The sequence below is a fragment of the Anopheles arabiensis genome, chromosome 2 (genome assembly GCF_016920715.1).
Source record: "Anopheles arabiensis isolate DONGOLA chromosome 2, AaraD3, whole genome shotgun sequence".
NCBI classification, from domain to species: domain Eukaryota; kingdom Metazoa; phylum Arthropoda; class Insecta; order Diptera; family Culicidae; genus Anopheles; species Anopheles arabiensis.
This window is the reverse complement of record NC_053517.1, coordinates 7,992,875-8,019,735: the sequence shown is the minus strand read 5'-3', so window position 1 is coordinate 8,019,735 and position 26,861 is coordinate 7,992,875. Positions and strand designations below refer to the sequence as shown.

At 46.4% G+C, this 26,861-nt stretch overlaps 1 protein-coding gene across 9 annotated transcripts in view; it reads left to right on the top strand.

The window, feature by feature from the left end:
• The window catches only part of LOC120908515 (tensin-1), a 157,400-nt gene that overhangs the window by 80,588 nt on the left and 49,951 nt on the right, over window positions 1-26,861 (top strand). The window contains exon 1 of one of the 9 annotated variants that reach the window (XM_040319584.1): window positions 16,472-17,707. The exons of the other annotated variants lie outside the window; for them this stretch is intronic. Coding sequence (XP_040175518.1) covers window positions 17,657-17,707 — 51 coding nt within the window. The 5' untranslated portion in view covers window positions 16,472-17,656. Of the gene's footprint in view, window positions 1-16,471; window positions 17,708-26,861 lie in introns of those variants that run through there. 9 annotated transcript variants of the gene reach the window in all.

Here is a 26,861-nt window from a genome sequence, read left to right as displayed (position 1 = left end):
CGTAGCGTATCGATGGTCAGCTACCTTCAGCATTAGATGGCTGTGTGGTTGTTTTTTGATTCGTCTTTCAAACAGATTGAAATTGAGCGGCTATCAAGTGACACACTGCTACGCCCTCCCGTGCGCCCATCCACGATCGCATTATTTGATGGACAGTTTTTCAGGCAATTTATTACCCGAAGCTTTATTGGTAGCTTCGATGGAAAATCCAATCGGCAAGAAGGGGAGAGGAGAGCTAAATTCACCCACCCCGTGAAAGATTGAACCATCCGTGGTCCTTGATGGCGTTTTATGGTGGTCGAAATGAAGCGTTAAAGTGTTTCCAAGAAATCGAAGGTCGTGTGCGGTTGATGTGTCTGTTTGTCTTGTCCAGTTGATGTAATTCTTTCCTCATGCCCTTTTCCAAGTGGGCAGCGGGAATGTCTTCAAATGTATACATTAAGACATTCATATACATGATGGGTTGTTTTGTAGCCTTTGTAAGGCTGGGGTGTAATTTGATACAACAATCAATTTGTTAATCACTTGGGAAGATAGAAAGCACACTGTGATGCAATGAAGAAGGAAATTGATGGTGCGGTGATCGAGTTTCTTCAATCTTCAATAAAACATCATTAAGATCTAAATTTTCACCCAATCCCGTGACGATTATGAGTGGAAAGAGTTCGTCCGCACACGAAAATCCGCCTTTGAAACGCTTAACTGTGAGCAAAGCGTTGCAACGTGCATGCTTTCAGAAATTTCCTACAGATGGCGCTGTGATGACGGTAACGCTTCAATCCATGTGTCTCGGATAAGTGTGGTTCAACTGTGGGTAGTGTGGAGGACTCTTCGGTCAGTTCAATTCATTAGAAAATTGTTTGTAAATTATGATTACTTTGACATTACCTGTTTAAAGTAACGTTTAAAGTAAACAAACTTAAAATTTTTGATATAGTTTTTTTTATAAAATCTACAAATTGATTGTTTGTATATCAATCTAATAGTTACACAAAATTTGTTGAATAAAAATGTTTACAAGTTGTCCAAACGTACTTCAAAACTTTTGTTCATATATTTTTCACATGACTCTCTGTTTAGATGTTGCACAGGGCGCGATTGATTCCACCGCTGTTCGAACCATTAAACCTGACCCGCCTGACGGTGATGCCTGCTCACCGATAGCGGCAAACCATTGTGCATATTAGCGGGACATCCTTCGATTTTTCTCCACCGTGCGCGCAATTTCGTTCGCTGATTTTGCTTCCTCCCGCGGCTTTAAGCGCTTCGAAAATTAAATTGTCTTCACCGCGTGCCGGCTTTACCAGCTCGGGAGAAATGGTTCCTTGCGGCGGTCTGTTCGCCTGTGTTTTCCACTCTTTCATTCTTCGCTGCCTTGTTTTTTGTTTTGAGTTTGGAAAATTTATCTCAAATTAATCACCTTCCTCTAACTACTACCCCATCTCCCGTGTGCGGCACTGGAAGGCATAGATCGGTCGGTCGGGTACTCGTGAGGCACACGATTTTCATCGCGCCGTACACGGTACAGTGTGGCACGAAGCATAATGCACCCGCCGCCTGGTCATCTCGGCTAGCCGTTGGGCAGTGACCATTCACTGACCGACTGGCCCACTGATTAAGCGCAACAAAGAAAGAGAGAGAGCGAGCGAGCGAGCGAGCCGTCGATGGGAATCGATACAGAGCTGTTGTACAGAGATCCCTCCAAGGGAGACCCACATTCCTGGCATCCTTTTCCCCACAGTCGAATGCGCTCGCTAGGCCGGCAATGGAAGTTTGTGATAAAAATCTAGCATTCAACGGGCAGCGGAAACGCATCTCCAAAAGGAAAAAGCGTGTTGCCGGTTGCGTCGGAACAGTAAAGCATGAACGAATAATAAGTAAAAACCAAACCTAACCCATCTCCTGCCCCAGGTCTCGTAGGTACGCCCCGCGCAACAGATGAAACAGATGTGGGAATATTGGAGCTCGCCCTGTCCCAAAGGCGCTCGGTGTTTGTTTTCCATAGTCAGTGAATAGTGGTTGGTGTGCGGTGGCGGCAAGGGGGAAAACTAAAGGCATTTTAGAAGATGTCTAGATGTTTGCTTTCTAGGGCCGGAACAAATCGATCACCCATTCAACCCTTCCCGCGTTTGTATAACGCATTATTGCGCCCAGTTCTGTCTGGCTCGCCGTGTTTTGTGTGGGCATAGCAGTTTTATGTTTTAATCTGCGCTCACAGCTGTAGCATCCATAAAAAACACACACACAAGGGAAACGGTCAGTTGGTGGGCGGGCGCAACTGCGGCCCGAGGGAGAAGCTGTGGCGTTATGTAAACAAAGCGGGATTGCTTAAAAACATTGAGCATGAGTGTGATTGGTATGGATGTTTTATTTGTGGATGTGATCGTGTTTCTTCTTTTCCACAGATATCTGTTCTAACAGTATGCTGTAGAATGGTCAGTTTGCATACGGCATGGAGCGTGAACCTACGTCCACTGTAGCTATTTGATTGGCATTGAACTAATATTCGACGCTCTGTGACGTAAAACTGTTTTACGGACAAGCCATTTCCGTTATCAAAAATATTGTCTTTGTGCTTTCTTCAAAATTATGACAGCTCGGTGAGATATGTAGACGTAAATATGCTGTCATGAGTTCATATGTATTAATAACAATTTCATCATCATTCAGTAATCTCGCAAAACTCTACCAGAGCCAGTCAATCCATTATGTATTCATAAAATAGTTCACAAGTTACATCCTGCTATCCGATAAGATACGCTCAACAATCTTTACGCACAGGTGTGTGATAATTGAAGGAGTGTTTTGCTGTTTCGATGACGTTCAAACTAGTTTCTGTTTGCTCTGTCGTCCGAGCACAAACTTCCCAGGCTATTCGTTTGCAATTTACATCTATTATTCAAATGAATCGAGCGCGCTCATGCTTTGACAATTGTTCGTGCCTGGCGAAGATTAGAGGTTTAAGATGACCGACAGAGACGATACACCAAAGTTTGTCTAATCCGCACACACACACATAATCTCGATGGTGTTAACAATCTCAGATCTCAAAGAAAGCTCATTCAATTCCACCGAAGGACACCCGGGAGGTTCCGTTTAATGGCTGAGAGGCAGACCAGTTTCTGGGACGTTGTGCATACGATTAAAGTTTGATAGCATAAGTTTCGCTTCTATCAATCCTGTTTTAACGAACAAAAAGCTATCAATATCGTTGTGAGCTAGCTCGTATCAGAGATGGCGGGTGATTTAATCACGCCTTATTCATGGTGCTACTGTCTTGTTTTGCTCTTTTATCTCGCAATCAAACAGGACAATATCGTTGCTTTTTTATCTGGTACATTGCGGGATTGTCTGTGTACAATGAGACCAAATCACCCGAGGGAGCGTTCGTTACCATCAAAGACCTGCAAGTAGAGCTGGCATCATGTTGCAGAAAATGTTGCTCAGACGGCGGGAGTTGTAATCTATCCGTGCATCTAAAGCTTCTTTTCTTGCTCACTGCAACGTGTGGCTTTGGTGCTGGAACCCCTTTAAACGACTGGGAGTTTTTAGTTTGATTTCTTTCGCCTTTATGTAGTGCGAAGCCAACGCCAACTCAATGAAGACGCAAAAGAAATGTGCCGATCTGGCCTCGGTCACATTGTCGTCATGGTTGATTGTTTCCCACTAATAGACTCGTAAATTATATCCTCATGACACTTTGCGCTCCAGGTGGAAAGCCACCAGGCATTTGGGATGCCTTATCGCAATCGCTACTCCCTGCCGGGATCTCAGCCCAATCGGCAGGCGTTTACAGTAGTCATGGAAATGATCTTCCCACCGCGGGGAGTCGATCTACACCACGATGCGCCATCGTTTCTTTCCAATCCTGCTAAACCAAGTTTACCCGTATGTTGTAGCAGAAATGTAGCCTCGCTATGCAAATCGTGTTTAACCTCTTTCAAATGTGAAACATCTTCAATCAACAACAACAACACGCCACACCACACTGTCAACATTGCCAGCGTTTGATTCGTCATCGTCCTAGCACACTATTGCAAACATCGTTGCTGTAAACAGTTTACTGCACCTTTTGCAAAACGGTGTCAAAAGGTACTCCTCGCCAGACTCTCCGTCAAGGCGAGACACTTCGTGTGAGCACCGTAATCCTCTCTTCTTCGCTGAAAGGATTTAATGTCACCTCAAATACCCCTACGCCTCCCGATGACGATGCACAGCCGTCAATCTTTGCATCTTGCGCTGTTTGCGCATATTTCACCCAACAATCTGTGTCAGCGGTTCGTGATAATGCATGATGGGTAGTTTTAACAGCTAGATTTATGATGTTTTTACGCTATTTACCACACACCGAAGAGTGCAGTGTTCTGGTTGCGATCGGGTAGAGGCGTTTGCTTGATGTCGTTCTGCTAGTTCCCGTCCCTGTTGTCTACTGGGTTGCTTTTGTGACCTTTTGTATCGAAAGCAGCAATACGACCGGAACCACTACGGCAGCATGACCTCAAGGCACCTGAGTGCAATCGGTCAGCAAATTTCCATCTCAAAATTATCGCCAGGAAAATGAACAACACGCAAGTAACGACACTACGCAGTTGAACGTAGAATTACTACTACATAAATCATCATCTCGTGCACTTTCTCGCCAACTTATTGCCGGCGTAAGATGATCACGCGAGGCCCGGTCGCGTAGTTCGACGATCGTGGAAAGCAGGACTTTGGATAAACAACGTGAACATGACACGAGCAATCGGGGTACATGATAAACTTGACCGTAACAGCATTATCGCACACACGCCAGTAGACGGTCGGAAGGCTCTCTCACGGATATCTCACCGAACGGATCCGATAGCACGCGGTCCTTGGTGATCGCCGTGACATGACTGATGAGCCGCGCTGGGTCGTTGCGTCCCCTAACCCCCGGGGGTGTCTCTATGTACCATCGAGCGTGCTGGATCGTTGAACAAACCCCGTTTGGGGTGGGGAACGGTTCAGTAGCATGGTCCGCGTTCCTGGGCCTCCTCCGAACGCACCTGATTGACACATTTGGACTCGAAACGTCGAACGTCAGGTCGTGTTTGTTGGGGTTGGAATGTTGGCGTACGCGCGCTGGCTGATCTACACGGTCGGCTTCCTCTGATGCTTTGGCATGCAACCGCTATGTGGGATCGCACGGATCAAAGCATGAAAAGCTCCGCGTGCTTTCGTACCTCATTGGCTGGAGTAGAAATAGTTTCTAGAGAAAAAACGGAAAATATATCCGCATTCACACGGCCATGGTAGACAAAATGGAAGAAGGTACCGTTTCGCATCTGCAACATATTTCAAGATCTGCATCTTTTACGGCGGCGTAATATGAGTAATCGCTTAGATTACATCATCATGCGGCGGATTGTTTTAATAAATAAAACGCTTCTTCTTCAGCACGCTAGAAGACCTTCAGGTTGATTAGCATCTTTTGCAGCTCAGTGTTTACCATTAACATTATGGTCTAAAACCGATTCAATCATACCACTGGAGAAGGCATCACTTCAGGGTGTCAGTAAACGCGATGATTCTTCAAAACAGATACTGACCTTTCTTCGTCGGCCTACACAAACAGTGGACCCTCTTAGGTGGATCGAGTCTACCTACAGCTCATGCGTTAGTAACGTGAGTTTCGAGCGGCACATAGCTGAACCTGAGTCAATTTCACCCCAATGGATGAAGCATTCGACGTTCGACCACATTCGACGACCTTTGACGGCGACCTCAGCCATGCGCTGACGGTGGTCGGCAGTTTCGGATGGCTCTTTGAATACTGGCGAGCCATTCGTGCCACTCTCGTTCGACCCAACTGGTTTAGCTAATCCAAGCATTTCGCTTTTGCCAACTCATACAAGCCTCTCTCCTCAAGCGGTCGGTCATGGTCGTGGACCGGGAGACTCGGCAATATTCCGCTTTGCCAGATTGCGGCTGCACGGTAGTGATGATGCGGCGGCTGTGGGTAGTACTCTATTCCAAATATGGGCAGCATAATACCAGCCTAATCTACCCCGACCGGCCAGGAATAATTGAGTCAAATAAGGAAGTGAAAAGCTTTATCCGCTAAGCTTCCCACTCCTGGCCGGTTTCTTCCACCGAAAGTACACCGCACAACAAACTATCGAGTCGCAATCAACATCTTTCGGACGATTTTTGGACGATCGATCGAAAAAAAAAACCGTTTGAATCGGTTTTAATCAGTCCCCAGCAATCTGGTGGCCATTTTCTGATGCTAACTAGCAGCAGTATGTTGGAGAGCAGTTAGAGTCGATATTCCTATGTTGGAGCAAATAAAATCCGGGAAGAATAAAATGCCCAGCATTGGGTGGTAAACCTGGCAAAGGAATGACGCAGATTAATGATGGGCCGTAAACCGTTTGACGACTATATTTAGAGCGCCGGGCCACACGATGTTTCATACTTTCGAAGCACGAACTGCAAACCCCAATCAGCTGAGGTCGCCACGAGAAAGGTTCTGGCGATCTGGTATGCGTCGCAAGGTTCCCTTGGGTTCAAACTTTACGACCGCGCGAAATAAAAAGAATATGATCGATAGCTTCGGCGCTGCTCAGGAGCGCGTTCTGGAGCGAAGACGGCACCAAAGAACGGGTTTTTCACTCCAAAAACACAACTATCGCTTGTGATGTTTTGTAAAACGCTAGAGCTCGAAACGGGATCAAAGACGCCAATGTTGGAGGTCGGTTGGGTCCGCCTCCAAAAACGAGATGTTGGGCGGAAGAGAAAAGGGAACGAAACCCCATTAATGTCACTTCATGGGTGCTATCAAAGCTTCGAGACGGTCGTTAAATTGATCGCCGTTTAATGGCCACGGGGAAGGTGGTTTTACTCCTATCGGCAAATGAAGTTGTACACCGCTCCGGAGGCGAATGCAAAAGATGTCCAACTAGTTTAAAACCGAAATGAAAAATGTTGTTTAAGCACGGCGCATGCTCCAATGTGAGTTAATTACAACCAGGAGAGTATCTCAATCCTTTAATCCTCGCATTTTCCACACAACAACGCACACACACACGCTCGATCCCAAGCGAACACTGCTACAGCAACGCTACCCTCCGTTCCAAACGTTGCAGGAGGTCTCGGGGTAAAGTGTACACCCCTAATCCACCCATGCCAAACACATTCCCGGCATTATTTTCACCAATAAATCGTTTGGCATGCACACGAACGAACGATCCCCAGAACCGGTCATATGCATGTTGGCCAGGGCGTACGTGTTCTACTTTTGCTGACCTACCACCATGCGATGGACTGCGCGCTGCGCTCGCCATATCGAAAACCCATTCACATTCCACACCAGGTAAGGAGATTCAATCTCTCCATGGGTGGCATGCGTAGTTAGCCCGGTAGCAGGCCCGTGCGCCGCGCACAGTAAGCCACAATTAATCCGAAGGTCAATTTCTCTCTTATGACAAAAAGAGAACGAAAAGAATGGAGTTGAAAACGATGGTGGTGATTTATAATAACCGATTAAGCTCGCCCTGCCTGTCCCCCTTGGGCGTAGAGTGGTTGCTTTCAATGTTCAAGATGTGTTGAAAAATGGGTGTCATTCGAGCTTGACCTCCAAGGGATACCGGGCCGAACACACGGACGGAAGCTTGACAGATGTTAATTTTGTGGCATTTGTAACCCGCTTTGCTACCGATTCAATCCGCTGGGGAGTTTTAATTTTCAAGACATTTTGTCCCGATACATTGAAACTACACGGAGCTGCCATCACTCAATCACGTCAGCTAAGAAAAACGAAACGCCAAAGGAAATGAACATAAATTTCATCAAACATCATTCTAGATTTCCCAATCCTTCCTTCCTGCGCGCCGATGCCCTAATGGCATCATTGCCGCCCGGTCAAGCGATCGCCGTACACAAGCAGGCGCACTAGAGCACATGACCTCGGAAGATCACAGATATCACTCTCCAGCAGCCCATTGCCCTAACCCGACGTTTTACGCGCATTTCACTTCACCTCCGGGAGTTATTCTCGAGGTCATCGAGCAGGGAAATGGTACGCCGCACTTCTGCTACCCTGTTAGCCGCCAAACCGATTTACAGCAAAAGGGGGAGCAAGAACGCTTTATGCAACATCCGAGTTGAAACTGAAGGGGGTAAAAAATCTCGCTGATTGACTGGTTGATTAAAGTGCGTGTTCACTGTTTACCTTCTGGGTAAATGGGTGAGGTGCGTTGGCTATGAGGTTCGCGTAATGGTGAAAAACGACAAGAATCACACCGGGCGTGCTTGAGATGTTGTGCCAACCCGAACCGATTGCTTCATACAGGCGGAAGCAGCGGCAAGGGTCACGACTCTCACATCCGGGAGGAGTGCAGGGAAAGGTTCGTTTTCACTGTACCACGCGGAATGGGAACGGTTGCAAGTTGTTTTTAACGAATCCCATATTCCGTGCACAAACAGAACCCAATTTCAAGCGGTCAAGTTCGTCTCCCTTCCGTCGAATCTTCATGAACCTTACCACCGAGGGGTGCGATTTTTTGTTGTTCAGTGTTCGTGAACCTAGGCTAGGTGTACGCGATAGCTCTCTCTTTCTCTCTCTCTCTCTCTCTCTCTCTCTCTCTCTATCTCTATCGTTTTTGTTTGTGTGTTTTAACCCAGCAGATCAACTACAAACCGGCACAAGATCGCTGGATACACATTCCTCGTGCTCACACTGAAAATTCACCCGCATGAGGAGAACATTTCTACTTCCTGAACAACGCACAGCCAGAGCGACTGGTGTCGCAATCAGGCCGGGCATACAGCACACCCGCAATACCACCTCAACCCACGCAGGTTGGATTGGGTTTCGAATCGCCCTGTGCTTGATGTGTCTAGTGGTGCTTGTGTAAACAATGGTAACAACGATTGGTGCATGATAAATGTATTGGTATGGCCACACGTTGGTTCCCGACCGGGCTTTCAATTTGGCACGGTCCTGCAATGTATGTTTATTTATTTTCTGTGCGATAAATCCTAAATCTGAAGTACTTTTTGGAACCTTGGATACAGTGAAGGTAGCATAGACAAATAAGTTTTCCGTGTAGCTGTTGTGGATCGTATGTGTGGAATTTGTTCATTCAAGTGCTCTCCTTCGATAAGTCCAATTATATTTCATTAATTCGTTTGTTTTAAAGTAATTTAATCATTTTTCTTTCTTTTCATTTTCAGGTAAGAATGGTTACGCTGTCTATTTGAGCACAATTCGTAAGTACGAAACAGAAAAGTTAGGAGATCTACGTTCAATTAATCTATCCAAACGATATTGTTAACACTCACTCAATATGCACTGCACTAGCCCCCCGGCTAGATATGCAACAGCATTCGAGCGTAATAAACATGTTTAATTCATTGCCGACTGGAGGAGAGCGGGTGTATGCTGCCGATTGAAAAATGATCCCCACCATCATAACAGATTAGCATACGTCTCGTAAAAGCTATCACATCACTAAGCGCCGACCCATTAACAGGTTCGCACTCCGTCGATACACTCCCGATAGTGCACTATTAATCATGAGCTTTTTAGCTACCCTGCCGTGTCCGGCAGGTTGTTATGTGTCGTTCCCTTACCAAGACACTCGACAATCACCAGCAATTGGAAAATCGTTACATCATCAACCGGTCGATAGCCAATGCTACTACCGATCGAGAGTGGCCAAGCTCTTCAGTGTGTTGCACGTTCGTTCGGCCAAGTGAAGTAACTGAGGCAATCAAGATTCGAACTCACAACAAGATGCTCGCAAGCGCTCGATGCTCAAACCTAGCGTCACGGATATTTTTATGCTATGACATTTCCGGCAAAGTACTCTAAACACACACTCCGCTGTCATCAACACTATTAAACGCTGACGTCAGCGCTCTGGCCAGTGTTTCAGGGTAAATGGTTTCTAAATAATTAATCAAAAACGCCGAAACCCAACGCCAGGAATTTACCCTTTTGCACGTTGCCATTCGTGGCGTGTGTTTTTTTCAAACGTGGAAACCCATAAAAACCGAACTATTCGTGATCGCGCGTTGCAATCCTTTCCATCTTTTCGAGTAAGTTTCGAGCGAACTTCCCTCTTCGAACGATCCCGCAGCAAGTGTTCGTTTTAGCCACTCTGGGGCCACTCTTAGGCACTCGGAGGTGATAAACAAAACGTTGACTTTGGCACCCAATCACCCCGCGGACGGTGAATCTTGCCACTTAAGATAATGTCCTCTCGTTGCGTGTACGTTTCACCTTCGCCGAGCGCCATGTGGAGAGAGAGAGGGCTCTCTGGCAAGCCAAGGGAATCCCGTTGCTTCTGCACGCAGCAAATGTGCGAAAACTAATAAACTGACAGAATTATAATTTATGAAACAATTGCTCGGTCTGGAAGGGCTGCCGTAAAAGCATTAAATGTCTTTTTTTCTCGCCAGTCTCACGGCACGAAGTTCACGATCACGATCGATCCCGGGCAGTGTTTTGCTTGTGCGCTGTCAGCTGTGATTACTCTCTTTCTCTATCCTCTCTCATTCGCCTCGGAGTGTTTTATACTACGCTTTTACAAGATTGCGTGGTGGAGACATACAAACAGCTTGTTAAAAACCCAGACCCAGTCTTAATATTCTACCCGGTTGCAAACATTAATCGTCCTATTTCTATGCATCGCCGTTTGGAATACGAGCCCGGTTGGTGTCGAGATGAGACACTGGCATTGGGAACTCGCCCGTACAGACTCAGCTGTCGTTTGTGAGACGATGCTGCGAATTACGAATGATTTAAAATACTTATGATGGCCGTAAATCTATTTTCCTGTTTGCATTTGCCTTCTGCATTCCAAGGAACTTTTTTTTACGTTTCGCGTGACCTTAATTTTGTTTCCTCGCGAGGCGTAGTCTGCGCAAAAGAAAACTCTTTGGAAGGATGGTCAGTTTTGAAATGAGTTTCTTGTGCTTTTGTGTGCAGCAATTTCCACTCCTGACGGTAACCTGCTCGGAGGCATCGGTTCAATTGAGTAATAACGTGCCTAGTGCTCATCCCAAACCTCTCTCTCTACCCTCGGCATCGCGCGGCTAACGGCAATGAAAAAGCATTCTTTCAAGGCTAGATTACTGGTTTTGCAGCGGCGACCCACTATCTATTAGACTGATCAAAACGCGCTTTCGGCAAACGCAATCATGGCACGACCTTTGGCAAACGCAATGAAAGATGGGATCAAACGCGCGAACCCTTCCCCATTCACCAGCAATAACACTAACTGCAACGGAGGACGTACGAGAGTACTTAAACACCATCATCTTGGCCCAGGCTGGTGTGGTTCTAGAAAGTCTTACAGGCCAACATCGCCAAGAGCGACTCGTCTAATCATGCTCACTCCCCTTACCCAGCGGAGCCGGCGAGTCTTGGATTCCAGGTGCAATAAAATCCTACCAGACACCTCGTTTAGCAACTTTGGCGGGAAGATTGCTTTCGGTTCGAGTGCGGTAATTATGTGTCTCTTCTAACAAGGTGGTACCTGGTGTACTGAACTCCATCGCACATCCCGTTTCTCGCTAAAGGGGAAGCGTAATTCGCTTAGAGTTGCTCCTCTGCTGCATAGTATTAATTTCTTCTTTTACGTGAACTTTCATACCCCCGTTCGCTAACACAACCGTCGATCATCGCCTAATCCTGCCCAGCTTCCCGGTAGATGTTTTAGTTTGAAGGCGAAGAGCGCAAAACACAACAAAAAAATCACCACCAGCACCACATATAATCTATTTTGATTGAATCGTTTTGATTCATCATACCGCTGACATGTGGCTTTTATGTTGTTTCTTGCTCCCGTCGAGCGGATATTTATTCCCCGTTTGCTGCTCCTGCTCCGAGAAAACCCATTCCCCGTGCTTGTTTGACGCACAACAGCATTATGCTACAGCTCCCGAAAACGGTTCCCTGCACGCGTTGTGCGTTGTTTGACAGGGCTCGTGCTATTTTTGACAGCGCCGCAAAAAAGCCGTGCATTTTCCAACGAAATTGATGGCTGGCGAAGAATGCGACGATGATGCGCCGCCCGAACGATGACGCCTGCCTGTCGTCGTTAGTTTGCCGCACGCCGCTAATCTAAAGCTGGTTGAAAGTGTTGAATTATTAATCGCATCTCAAGAAAGGGTACAAGGAGAAGCGAATGTATTTCACCCAGCCAAACACTAACGACGAGTGAGGAATTTGTGTAAGGGCTTGTGTGTAGTGTGAGCGTCATTTTAGACATCGGTCTTGTAATTAGTATCGATTTGATACGCAACAAGTTTGACAGAGCGGCGCACATCGATCAATCAATAAACTTCTGTCCAATAACCTCCATTGCTTTTCCAAACGACATACACCAAGTCGAAGGTAATGCAGTTACTTTGGTAACATCTAACTCCAACCACCTAAAGATTCATTTCATGCACACTTCCGTCGAGAAGAGAAAGTCCCTACCATACGCCTTTCGCGTTATTTGTGCGTTAACATTATCTGCACATTAAAGTAGGACCGTAGCGCAGAAGGAAAAGGAATAAGGTGCGCAATTTGTTCGACATTTTGCTAATCAAATTTGTTTGGCGAAATGAATGATAGCCCTCGCTCACCGAAAAAAATCCCTCAAAAGTGTGAGAAAACTTTGGAAAATTGCTGAACGGTTCACCAGTACCATCATCGCGTCTCGCCAAACTAAGATGAAAATAATGAAATAATTAAATTTCATTTTGTCTCTGACATTTGCATCCCCATTTGCAAGCTCCCATCTGAACCTAAACCCCACGTTTTTTTCCCCGGCTAGCTTATCGTGTTGGAAGGAAAGCGTATTCCCAGCCACCACTTTTCCCACCTTTGCCGAAAGATGATTGATTAGGTGTGGAATCGTGAATTTGTAATTTGCCCATCTCGCCTAAAGTACGCCGTTGCGTTGGGAAAAAGTGGGCCAAAACTGTCCAACAGCTAATGGTGGCTGATGGCTGTGAGGTGGGCGTTGTTGTAAGTCAGCAAACAACACGTAGAAAGAGCAATGTCATCGGGATAGGGAGGGCTGTATGTATGTTCCAATTCCACAACATTGTAAGATTTGGATAGGCCCTCAGGAATGCACGCGATCGAGTAGGATGGGAGCTTCAGGCAGTGCTGGATTGCTGCCCGGTTCTTTCGGACATGATCTCATCCACTGCACATGTGGCTGCAGATCATGCTATAAAACCGTTCTTATGCGTTCCAGATGCAGTTCGGAATGGTGATCCCGATCCGACGGAATTCCAATCGCATGTATAGCGGACTTGCCACCAGTGGGGTCTGTTCTGTGGTTCCGCGAGTGTGTGTGTGCTTCGCTGCGACTGTCTCTCTAACTCATTGCCAGCCCGACACGCTGCCATCCATCACACTGCATTAACGTGTCGCCTGCGGCCGTTCCACGACCAAGGAGAGCGATCAACCGACCGTGTGATTTGTGCAATAGGGCTCCGATCGCAAGAAAATTTGCTCCTTCGCGGTACGGTATTGTTCCGGCCTTGACATAAATCATGGAGCACAAATCTTCTAACCAGATTCGTTCCTTCTACTCCATTTCAAAGTGCATTGTAGACTGAGTTGAAGCTGAGGGGAAGGTAACTAAGCTTTAACACTACCCACCACCCCCTCAACTGTCTGTTCCTCTATTTATTCGATTGGAAAATCGATAATCAGCGAACCGTACAAGCGGTTGTCATCCTTGCTTTGCCAGTTGAAAGCGTTAAAAAAGGCGCCTTTGCTGAAGGATGAATCAGCGTGTGTGCCCTCCCCTTCTGCTCGGACGAAGGGGCGGCAAAGCCCTTCCCACGCCTGCTGCCATCGAGCAGCTCGAGCAGGATCGTTATTAATCGGAACAGCTGTTTGCGACTCGGTGGTGTGGCAGCCGCAAACGGGAAACGAGAGTGAATCTTATTTGTTTTGCGATGATCTGTTGTTTTGCAGTCTAGTTGAAGATATTTTTAGCAGCTCGTCTCACGCGAGGTAATAATTTGTAGCTTCTTTGTTGGCATCATGGCTAGAAATAGTGCACACTAAAATATTATCTTTAAAATAAGAAATCATTGCTACACATTGGCACAACACTTTCATTGCACCGACCTTGACCATCACATTCGTGCGGAGCGTGTTCACGAGTGGCGCATGTGACGAAAGTGCAATTTGCAACGCAATTAGCGTGCCACACAGTATCGCTCAGCAGCAAGTAAGTATATCGAAAGCATTTCAGCACACGTGCACTATTTATGCGATAAAGAAATTATTTACACCGCGCAACTTGGAAGGGAAATTTCATTTTCCTCCCCCTTTTAATGTGCTACGCGCTGAGAACGTTAATAGCGAAGGTGCGAATGTTTACACTTCCCTTCACTCAATCATATTTACCTAACTGTGTGTGAGCAACACTTTGCTACATGGCCTCTGGTTTCCAGCCACCTTTTGGCGAATCTGAAAAGGCTTCACCTCCTTACTGGATGCTTACAGATGCCACTCCATCATTTCGACAGCGTTCTTTAAGTCCCACTTGATACGACGCTGGTTCGTGGATGCCGTATCAATTCTGCACTTAACACAGGAACATAGTCACGCATGTCTGTGTGCCAGGGAATAAAATATTCCACCGTCAAACACCATCACGCAAAGTATGTTCCGAAGGAATGATGGACGCCGTCCTAACAAGTAACTTCTGGCGAATTCTTTTCATCATCGATCTCTCCACACCACGACCTTAACCGATCTCGTGTCCACCATCGCACTTCCTACTTTAAAGCCCATCGCGCCCTGCTTCTACACTCCCCTCTTGGGAGTTTTTTCCTTGCCACTAAAAGTCCAGCTGTTTGCGAGTTCCTGCGGAAAGTGTCATGAGCACGTGAGAAAGCGATTTGCGTGAGCGATTCTAACGCTCCAAGCCAGTGAGCAAGTGATGGGTTAGCGAAGGAATGGCAAAGGAATCTATTTGCCAAGTTACGACACAAGTAGCTCGTATATATGTGTGTGTGCGTGTGTTTGTATGTACGGTTTGTACCATCTGTATGTGCGTTTTTGTTTTTGCGAACAGGAAGGGAAAAAAAGATCAACATAACCAACGATCCAGTGGTTCGTATAATGATCCCATAGAATGGCAAGAGTCAGCAAGAACCGTAAACTCCACTCTCTGTGTCCGTATGAGTGTTTTTGCGCTTTTTTTTTTCGGCCTTTGCTCGTGCATGTTTTCTTTCCACTGGCACTTCTCTGAACACGCTTAACATGATCGTGGTCAGCGATTTTTTTCTTACTTCATTCTGCTGTGCGCATGGTCCCGTTCCCGTTGCGGCTGTCATCGGACTCTGGATAAACTTTCGTCCATTAAAAAAAGAAATGGATCCGAACCGATGGGGCAGCGCTGCCGGTGGTTGGCACTGTTGGTCAATTCACCGAAAAACAAAAACTCTTAGTGCAGAATAAACCTAAGACTGAAGAGTGGCCTATACTAGCAGCAACACATTCGCGAAAGATGGAGAGAAAATAAAACACACCGAATCGGGTAAAAAAGGGCAATGAAACCGATCCGCGAAAAGAGGCTCATCTTGGCTGGCTCATCGATGTTGTAAAACGTGTCGGCTTGCAGGCCTTCCCAGGCGTTAAGCGGAACACATGTGGATAAGGGTTGGTTTTAGCGCGCGCACTCGAGAGGGAGAGAGAGAGAGAGAGATGGACAAAAAAGTGAGAGAGAATATGGTGATGCGTTTGTTCCGGAGAGGAGGGATCGCACGATCGCCCTACGAAAAGGGTGTCGAACTCCGATTTGTCGTTTTTTGCAATTTCAACTCAATGTTTTTGATTGAATTGCTTTGATACCTAAAATTACGGACAAACTTTATAGATCATTTCAACTCACATTGCGAAACTAGATCATAAACTTGAGCTTATAATAACAGGGAATAACTTTATCATGAAGATAAAATGGTTTAAACTACATGTTAGCAATTAGGGCCACCCAAGTAAACCATTACCTCAGGGCACAAAATACTGATAAATGTTACTGCTATGCTAGTCGATGCTTTCGTATGTTTGTGTAGGTATTTATGACTTTAATCAGTCGGCAACCTAAAAGCGGTTTTAATTGTCACCTGGAAGCAAACATCATAACGAGCTTAAGACGATAAACCTCGAATTGAATGAATTTATTATTGTTCGTAAGTTTGGCTACACATAGATAACTCATGGTAATACAGCTAAACTCATTCTAATCTAGCATTTTAAAACTCCACCAAAATAACTTAGCTATACATCAAAACGTTTTCCAACTCAGCGTACCGTCTTATCGACCCTCTCTCTCTTGCTCCCGATGCGAGCCATGCGCATCAGCCGTTGTTCGACACTCTTGCTATTGCACGCTGCCGTCGACCAGTGCAGTGTAGAGGGGCATGAATGAGAAGCTTTCTGAACGTCCTGCCACCGGTCGAACCACACCGGAGAGAACCGTTCGCTCTCATTCGCGGAGAGTCTTTTGAACGGATCGTACGTACGTAAAGGCGCGCGTCCCGTTTTCTAACCGTTTTGCGACTTTCAAACTTGCATCCTGCCTTCCCCGTGTAAAGTGTGTGCTGTAACGGCGCGAGTTATGGGCGGCGAAATCTAGAATCATGTAATTAGGGTAGTGTAGTGCTGTAAATTCTCGCTTCTCTCTTCCCCCTTACTTCCGTGCGCGCGTGTGTGTGTTTGTGTTTTAAGTTCTGTAGTTCTGATCAGTTTGCTTCCTGCTGGAGCTTTGCTGGTGGTTGTGGGGATATTTTGTACCAAGCAACGCAGCACCCGAGTTTTGCAAAAAGTGGTACCGAAGTCATCCGCAGCTTCTGCTGAAGTAGTAGTTCCTTCCTATTTTTACTATCGCTTAGTGTGTTCGTGTCTGTGATGTTCGCGTGTGTGATTCTAGTGTGGTTCAACTAATGAAAACGTAGCGTCAAAATTAACAACCCCCTTCTTACAAAAAATTGGCGTACTTAGCGTCTTCCAAGCCCTCCACTCCCACCGTTATCGGACCAATCAATCCTCCGCTGCTGTGCCCTCGTTTTTTTTTTTGTTTACGTGCAGTTCGATATGTTGTTGCCCTTATCAAGTGTGCGGCCGTGTGCGTGAGTGAAGGAATAAAAATCGACCAGCAAAACAACCGGGAGTAAAAATCAATTTTTGAAACACACTCTCGACCGCACTTCAACCAATCGATCGGAATTCTGACGCGTCCCACACCAACAGCACGATTGGACGGCCGTAAAAGCGTCCGCAGAATACTGTGCACCGGGCACCGGGTGTCTTTTCGGTTGTGCGGTTATCAGTGCCCCGGACGGTGGAATGCTTATAGCGGCTCGCTAGTTAAAACAGAATACTCGGTCCCGCGGTACAACCCTCGGCGGTGACGGTGTCGGTTGATTAGCAGTGAGTGAAGAAAATCGCCGCAGCAAATCGCTACCAGCGCCCAGCGGCGATGACCGAGTGAAACCATTCTCGCCACTTCACATCGTGCGTGAAGAGTAATCCGCAGAGAAGCAAAGGTTTTTGTTGCAGTTGTTGTTGTGATTTGGTCCGCTTCATACGGGCAAAGGAAGGGTAGTCGTTAATCAAGCCAACCAACCCGCCAGACAACGCAGCCAGCAGCAGCGCAGCCTCACCATGATAAGAGTCAACTCGCAGTCATTCAGTCTTTCCAGCACGCTGAAAAAGGTACGCTACACGGAGGGGACAAACGTTCGGGAAACAGAAGTTTGTGTTGATCGCACCCGCATCATCTAGCCTCACGGAGTCGGTAGGGTGTTAATTTTTCACAAACGAACTGTCTGACTAGCCGGACCAGAGTGGTTAACAACAAATTTCAACCCAGTCTTACACCCAAAACCAACCTCAACCCTGGATAGATGCGTCGTTTGCGACCGCGGGTTTGAATTGAATGAAGGAATGCATTTTCGGTGTGTTTACGTTTGCTACACCCATGGCGGTGTCGCTACTGTGGCTGCATATAATGCCGAGGAAATGTACTGTTTATTTACAAGCAAATGCGTTTAATTATTCAACCGATTCTGAACCGATTCCGACCGAGAGCACGAGCCACAAACAAGCGATGGGAAATACAAATGGGAAAGCATTAGTATGCGTGTGTGTGTGTGTCTTTGTGGGCCTGGGGAAATGCGTTGTTTTTGAACACTCATCCAACTAGGACGTACAAAGGTTTTGAAAATAACTAATGAAATAGATCATCTTTTCATGGCTGCTCGTTTTTCAGTCCCAATCGGCATGCGGATAGTGTAAATACATTGCGCCAAGCGAGGACAGTAACAGCGTAGACACGATCGCTGGTGTCTGAACGCCGAATAGTTACCCGGGATCGCTCGGATCTAGATCTGAATGGTTCGTGTTTGTCCATAAAAAAAACATCGGTACATCACTTTCACGACATGTGCAGTAAAACAAAACCCTTCTACCCGCCCCAACAGCCCCACTATAGTGGATCGTGGTCAGAAAGAACCGACAACTGACCTACTAATCACTTTTACTACTTCAAGTATGCCTATGCCCTGTGCATGTGGGTGTGTCTGTGTGCGCTGTAGCCTGATGTTGTTGGGTCATATGTCTCTTCAACAGGCCAACGCAGCATATTGCACGACACAACGAACCCCGCCTCATGTCTCATTCTTGGCATGTGGTTTCGGGGTTGACGATCGTCTGTGTCATGTTGTTCCTTCCCGCGGAGTGTTTGGTACTGAAATTGCAAAGAAAATCTTGAGGAAGCTTCTGGCACAAACAGTTGCACTACACGTGCTATAGATTACTGGATCCAGCCAGAATGTCTGAACGAATAGGCCAATGGGTTCGCTGATGACGTAGTGATGAGATCGGTTACGACTTGTTTTTTTTTCCTACTGTCTCTATACGAAAGCCACTGGAATGCAACTCATGGCAACCACCCGTTTTTGCTCTTCCAGATGATGGCCGTCGTCGGGAAAAGAATTCAATTTGTGTGCACATTTCTTCGTTTTTGTTCAAAGATATATCTGTTGCCTCTTTACGACGCTTCACTTGTGAGTCGATTTACAGTTGCCGCTGACGAGATCTTTGCAGTATCGTGTGAAAGAGATCCTTTTTTCTGACTCTGCAAGTCCCTGCTGTGCGTATGTGATTCAATTAATTAATGTCAGTTGAGTGGAACGCCACAGGGACGGCAACGATTGCGTATGTCTCCAGCTAAAGTGGGTTATTATTTGAAATGTTTTGGAATCTGCTTGTAGGCCTGAATGCCGCTCTTGTTGTTGCGAGTTTTATGCTTGAAGGCTACTGTTGCCTTAATCCAACCTCGTCGGCATGCGGGATGACCCAAACATTTACAAGATGTGACAAACCTCCCTTCCATTGCCAACCCAGACTACGACCGACACGGTAGGAACCGCTTTAGCCGCTTAATCAGCTTCAGCGCCCGCAGCTCTCTTGTTGGCAATTAATCACACCTGTCAAATTTTGTACAAAACAAAACGGGAATACCGATTCCGCCCGCTTTCCAAGAAGGTAACAATTATGTGTACGCCTGCTATGCATTCGGCTCACGGTCGAGTTCTAAACTGTGTGGCGCAACGCACCTCTGACTAATCCCCAAGCTCAGAAGGTACTGGTTTTTTACATCTTAACTGCTCATGTTTGCGGGCAAACATGATCATACTGGACTTATGAATTGGAATGGGTTTTGTGGACTCCCTTACGGAATGCGCAAACGACGGACGGAATCCCCTATGCGGAGTGCCACGCGGAAATGTCCCAAGCGTCCATTCGATTCCAAGTATTTGACGCAAGCAAACACCCATGGGCTCAATAGTTTTTAAAAAGAAAAAAACCTGAATCCAAAAAAACAGTCGTCCGCTTAAATACTAATAAACCATGCAAATCACGTTCCCAACCAGCCAACGTTTCGGTTCTGTGTTATGTCTTTGCTGTTGCGGGGACGGGAAATTTTTGGGACCGCTTCGCAACGTGCTGAGGTGTGGCGTTTCTTCCTTTTTCTTTTTTCTTGTACGGTTTCCGAACCACCGAAACCGATTGGAAGGTTTGCTCCCCCGTTGTCTTAAGAACAAATGGCGTGTATTTGCTCAGTTGACCGACCGAGAGGCATGTTCGTGCGATTTTAACATTTTGGTGCTTATTTACCTTATGCCTTTTGTTATTTCGTTTTCGTAGCTTCTTCTTGCGGAATGTAGTTTTGCTAAACTGTTATTGTGTTTGCTGTGTTTGTTTCTTTGCAAAATTGTGTTATGTTTCCTTACTCCGGCTCGGTAAGCATACGCCTGGACCTGTTTATTTGTTTTGAGTTTTTGATAGTGCGTTGTCTTAGTTTGTAACATGTTGGTTGTGGTTTGGTGTGACACAAATTGCATATATTGATCCCATTCTTAGTTTTTATTCTAATCGTGTGGACCAGTTCAATCAACCACTCGTCTTCTCCTTAATGCTTCGCTTCCGTTCAACGAAAGACGGAAAGAACCTCATTCGATCACTCATCATTTCAATCGGCAACATACAAAATCACTCAAAGATATGATTTTATGCAAAAAAACAACAACAACACACCAACAAAAAATAACACAAACTATTCCAATCTGAGATTCGTTCATGCCGTCTGCAGCAATTCCAAACCCCTCAGAAGCTTATTCAAACGGAAATGAATTTATGATTTTATGACACGCCAAACTAACCGCCAGGCTGGCATCGGTTTAGGTCGGTTGATCGTAAATGTCGCTGCTGCTGCCCCGGCGTGTTCCAAGAATCTCGGAAACCTCTGCATGAGGTAGCCTTTTCCTACCTGCCTGAAGATCTTTCCATTGTGATACAAGACCCGGAGAAACAAAGTTAGCGCATCGGTTGTGATGTACGCATATGCGAAGATCACTGCGAAGCTTCCCTTACGTAAGATTCGTTTGAAAAAGTAGACAGTTACGGCACCTGTCCTTGGACATGCATTAAATTGATGTTAGATAAGCGGTAGCATTGGACCTACCCAAGATGACCCGACGGGTTTGTTGTTTTGTCTTTTAAGCAATAAGAATCCCGTCCCCTATTTTTCAACATTGTCAAAGAGGCGCCAGTAAACTGTATGTACAAAAAGGAGAGTACTGCTTGAAAAATATCGAAATTCTATGTCACTATGACAATTGAAGCGAAGGAATGTCGTCTAATTCTCAACGCCCCTCACCCCATACTTATCAATCAATTGATGACCACGCATGCTTTGTGGCACTCCGGAGCTTGTTATCGAAACCACGCGCTCATGTTCGGTTGACAAACGTGACAAGGACTCGCGCGTGTCCTGCGTTACGGTTTCGCGGATAAACAACGCGTTGATGGATTGATTGCCACTCAGCAGCATGTCTCTTTCTTAACAAACACACACGGAAACACACGAACGAGCTTGTGCTAAGAACCAGGTGGGAGAAGATGTGGCCCGCAGTACAACAAACGGGACCATTCACGGGAGGCATGAACGGAACTGCCTGGGACCAGGTGTGCGCATAGTGATTATGATAATTTTGAGGCTGAGTTTGTGGTGAGATGTTCTAGCGTCTTCTACAGGATTTGCTAATGATGCTAATGCAACCTACCCCTGCTGGATATGTATGTGTACGTTACTTTTGAATTGCGTGTGTGTGCTTCCGTTCTGTGAAGAGGGAAATGTAAGAGAACTTATTTCCCGTTTGAAGCGACTATAAGGGGTGCATGCATAGAACTGCACCATATGGCATAAAATCGACCGGTTCCAGTCCTCAAGATAAATTGCTTCTCGCATTATAAAACTAATTGTTTGACACTTCAAAATAATCAACATCTATTCGCAATTTGTGCAATCAAAGCGTAACAGAACACGATGAATTGAATATTACGATTTGTCCAAAATGTTTTCCCCATTGTGTGCAAGAATACCCGCAGTGAAGAGATGTATCTATCCAAGGGTAATACGAACCTTCACGCGCCTTACGTGTAAGAACCAACCCGACACCCGTAGACACCGCTCACTCAACCAAAACCATCCCCTTCTCGAGGTGGGTAGCGAACGCGAATGCGTCTGGAAAGTAGCCAGCTAATTAGATATACCTTTCGATCCCGAAACTCCAGCGAATACGAACTGGACGGGAAGCTGTTTGCGCACATTGCTCTAGCATGACTTGGACTTATTTTTAGCCGTTACCAATCGAGCGCTGGTGATGGTCTATGCTGTTCTGCAAGCGGGCGCCCCAGCTTCAATTTTGCTTTTTTCTCCTCCTCCAAGAACCGACAGTGAAGTAGAAAAACGGTTTAAAAGATGAAATTGGCCTGTTGGCTGGCGTTTTGCGGCGGCTGCTGAGATGGCAAATAATAATTGTAATATTTCGTTACTCAAGCCGCAAGAACGGAATGGCAGTGCCTTGGTGGTGGTGGTGGTGCGGTGCTGTTGGTGGTGTAGTTTTGCCGACAAAGTGGTTTGGATTTGCTGCTATGCGTATTGTCTGACTGGGCATGGGAGAGAGAGGTGGTGATATGGTTAATGTTTCGAGGTTGTGATGTAAATTCTGTAAGGAAGATTCTCTTGAGAGAGAGAGAGAGAGTGCTGAGGATGTTTAGGGAGTGGTGAAACGTATGGAACACACTTCAACCGCTTCAATGTGTGTAGGTGTGTATGATGTAAACAGTTGCGGATACGAATTCTTGGTACTGCGAATTGAGCACTGTATCATCTGTGTAGTTCGTGGGTATTTTATTTGCTCTTTTTGAGTGCTTTTTACACTAGATATATCACCATGAGTAATGAATACCATCCGCAAATAACTGATCACATCACTGGAAGAGTCAGCGTTATAGAAATACTTCCAATAGCTTCACAGTTTATCACTAGCATCTCCAGTTTTAATATCTTTAATGCATTAAAGATGTACTATGGAAATCTGTGCCGATATTTAAACGACCCTATGGGGCTCGTTCCAGAGTTGAAATGTAATCAAACCTCCGCAACCTTCAAGGCTAATCAAAAGCCATTCGTACTGCCTGCTCCCACAAATCCTCCCGCTCTTGCATAATCTAATGAGTTTGATATTCAATATCTTCCCCAGCGGCTAATGCCAGCGAATGCCGCTAAACGAAATCGCAGCTCATTTTAATATTATTAAAAGACTTTCCCACCACACGCTCGAGTGGTGCCCGGTGCCAGCAACGGACAGAGGACGATACGCACCAGCTGGCTTGCCTCACCTTACACGGGCTAATGATAGTAATTTGACGTGATTTGACCCATACGTTCGCGGAGAGGTTTTGGGATAGGTCCGGACGGTGATTTATTCGCGGGTTTTTTCTTACACCCATTATTTTGCCCCAAGCAGCTAGTATGTTTAGAATGGACCGAGTTTTGATGAAGAAATGCTCATTCCTCTTGGGAATATTTGCAACAAAATTCCATTCCAGCAATGTTTGATATTTTCAGCGTTGACTCATTGCAATTAAATATTGGTTACGCTTATCAGCAAGAGGGACGCAAAGTGATTCATCGTACGTTTTGCAGCGACATTAAATATCGGAGATAGCGTAGGTAAAGGCAAGCAAATGTATGCGCTACTTAAGCATAAATCAAGTCGCGATCCGCGTAAGAGCAATCAATAAATCGTCGCCCGGAACGGAGCTCGCTGAAAATAAGAAGCAAATTACGGAAACCCATCGAGAGATTGCGCAAATGTGGCGTACCCAATAATGGCTAGACATGATACTCATGAACCGCGTCCCGCCAACTCTCGCCATTGCCATCTTTAGCATAAATTAAATCCTCCCGAGTTGAAAGACACGCATTCGCTTTACGGCAGCTGGGCAAAAACGGTTTGTGCCTTCCGCCCCGCATTGACTCACTTCAAACAAAACACCAAAGCCGCAAAGCAGAATCGTGCCGCAAAGGAATCGTTCACAGTAAATAGTTCACGAAAAACCGCGTCATCGGTCACGCAGCGAACCATCTTGGGTTTACTTTCAGGCAGCTCGAGCTTTCCCGTTCCCCCTTCGCGGTGTTATGCCGGTATCCGACCTCGGAAGCCGTGCAGCAAATTTTTGCAGCCGTTCCGAAACGATTCGTAGTGTCGCCGACATCACCGCACGACAAACGAACCTTTTACGGGAAGGAACTATACCGCCGAAAGTGTCAAATTACCGTTTTCCCACCAAAAAGAGTGAAAAAAAAACGAACTGACGAGATTGGAAAATAGCTCCCATTTTTATTCCACCCGCTTTAAAGGGCGCCCCTCCTTATAATTACTCTCCGACGGGCTGGAATCCCGGAGGGACACGCGACCCAATCATTAGCCCTGATGAGTTTTAATGGCCACACCTCGCCACATTCAGCCCCGCAAACCCATAGCCCGAAGCCCTTACACGGAAGGCAAAGCTCATTTGATAATGTTTTGATTTTTAAAAGCTTTTCGGCTTTCCTCTAGCCCGTCACCTTGCTTAGCGATCCCTTCGGCCATGCTGGGTTTTGGTTGCGCTGGTGTGATGAGCGTTCGCCCAAGGGTCGTTCAAAATTTCATCGGAACTTGATTACCTTTGCGGAACGGTTTCAGATTTTGCAGTTGGGCATCCTCGGGGTGGAGAAGGGCGTTTGTCGGTGCTTTGATACAGTGCATTCCACAAGGTCATTCTTGAAAGGGAGCAGCGATAAAGCGGGCTGCCCTGCTCAGAAACGGTGTCACGATGGCTGCAAACTTGTGTGTGAGGTCGTTACCCAACTGGCAGGGAGGTTTCTGCTGCTCAGGGTGTGGCATTCTGAAGTCTCCCGGTGTGGTCATCCATGATTGATGGCCGGGAACTCAAACCCCGCAGCCAGTCTACCCTTAGAACCGGTTCCTTGTCCGTTTTTTTGTTTGAATTATTGATCCGAGCATGATGAAGTTGAAATTGGATTTTCTTTCGCAGGTTAATGACACGGATGGATCGGGGCGGCGGTAGGCTTCACCTGCTGGCCCCAAGATTCTTTGAAGCGAAACGAGGCTGGACACATCGTTTTGTACGATTTCCAATTTGACATTTAAATATGATCAATTTCAAAGCCTCAGGTGAAGATCGTGTTAGTAATGCGTGTGAGACACGATTTCAATCTTTTATTTTCTAAGCCCGTCCGCGTCTTGGACAAATTTGCAACCTGTCTGCAGGTTGTCGCCGACCTCTGCACACGGGCGCGGTGGACACGCGCATGGCAGCATCGTGATTTGTCTTGTTGGGTGGCCTCCTCCTCAGCCGATCGAGATGAAAAATGAGCTCTCCCACTCCCACTGATTGGTCCTACACACATTGGCAAGCGTAGACATATGGCAAGTGTCAAAAGTTCATGACAGCTGCTGTCACTGCTGTACATGATGATGGTGGTGGTGTATGATTTTGTTTGGTTCCACCACCATACGGTCATCTTACGCTGCGGTGTGGCGCTACGGGCGCGTGCAACGGGTGGCAACTATTTGGTGGACTATTTGTGAAACATGACTTCACGCGTTCGACGAGGATGCCCTATAATACGCTTATTTGCGTATACTATTAGCACCCGCGTGTCACTCTTTTTACCGTGCCCAATCGCACTGTGTGTTTGTTTGATTATCGCGCACGATCGCTCGTTATGAGGCGAGCAATTAATTTGTAGTACGTAGGTCAGGCACCCGCGCACGCCAAGTGCACGCAACCTTCGTCTAACATGTTGCGTGTGCGCTAGAGCCACCGTGTTGTAATTAACTACAACACTAGATGAACACAGATACCGCAGTGATGATCTGTGCAAGACACAACAATTCTTCATAAAGTGTGTGATGTCAGCGGTTTGCGTTGGAGGAGGTAGCATTGCAGCAGCAGTGCAATCTTGTTCCGTTTAATAGCTGGAGCTGTAGCGCTGCAAATCACTAGCATTAGGGTCGGCTGCGTCCGTCCGATGTTCCGCACTTTGATGAAGGGGTTTAGTTGTGTTGTGCGTTCAAGGCAGTGACAGCAATAAATTCACGTGTCATCAGTGATGCCTTCTATTAGCTGTGATGATCATTTATTAGCAGGGTATGGCTTCTGCGAATTTGTCACAGTGTGCTCTAGAAAAAAAGCACCTATTCATTTCAGCACATGCTGAACAGAATGCGCACAACAATCGGAAGTACGGCCCTTCGAACCCGCACTACTGTGCGCTGTTTGAATACGTTAAATAAGACACCCTTTCTGGGGCGGTTCCTTCGTGAAGGCGGTCGCGTACCTGTTTGCCGCCGGTACAAGAAAAGGAAGGCTTAATTTACGATTATAATTGCTTTTAATTGTCGCTTGCGCACCGTCGCCAAACGGAACGGCGACAAGCTGTGTTCTCTTTCCCGTTTCCTACCCTGCCTTGACTGACCACACGTTGGCCAGGGTACGATGTTTGTTTGCTCTTGATTAAGGTACACACCTTGGTGGGCTCCCGCTGCTGTCAGGTGACCATAATCATGCCTGATAGCCACCATCACCACCACCGCCACAGCACGGTCGATTGGAAACCAGTTTGAGTGGCGAAGCCTGCGACGGTCGCTAATAGAATGTTGAACGGCGGTGCATTTGATTGAACGACTTTCGCAATGTCATGGGTCACTCGCTCCAGGGTGGTCGGCCGAAGCGATGTGGCAAAGGGGTGAGTAGTGTGCTATCGATGGGTCGTTATTGAGCAGAATCGTGATTTGGTGAGACGTAATCCAATTGAGGGGTTGAGAAACCTGATATCAATGTATTATCACTTTTGTAAGTAAACAGCCCCGATCGCAGGTGCTGGAGGCAACATTGGAAGGTGTTGAGCTGGTTAGATTGAGACAAATGCCTCTACTAATTGTATCGC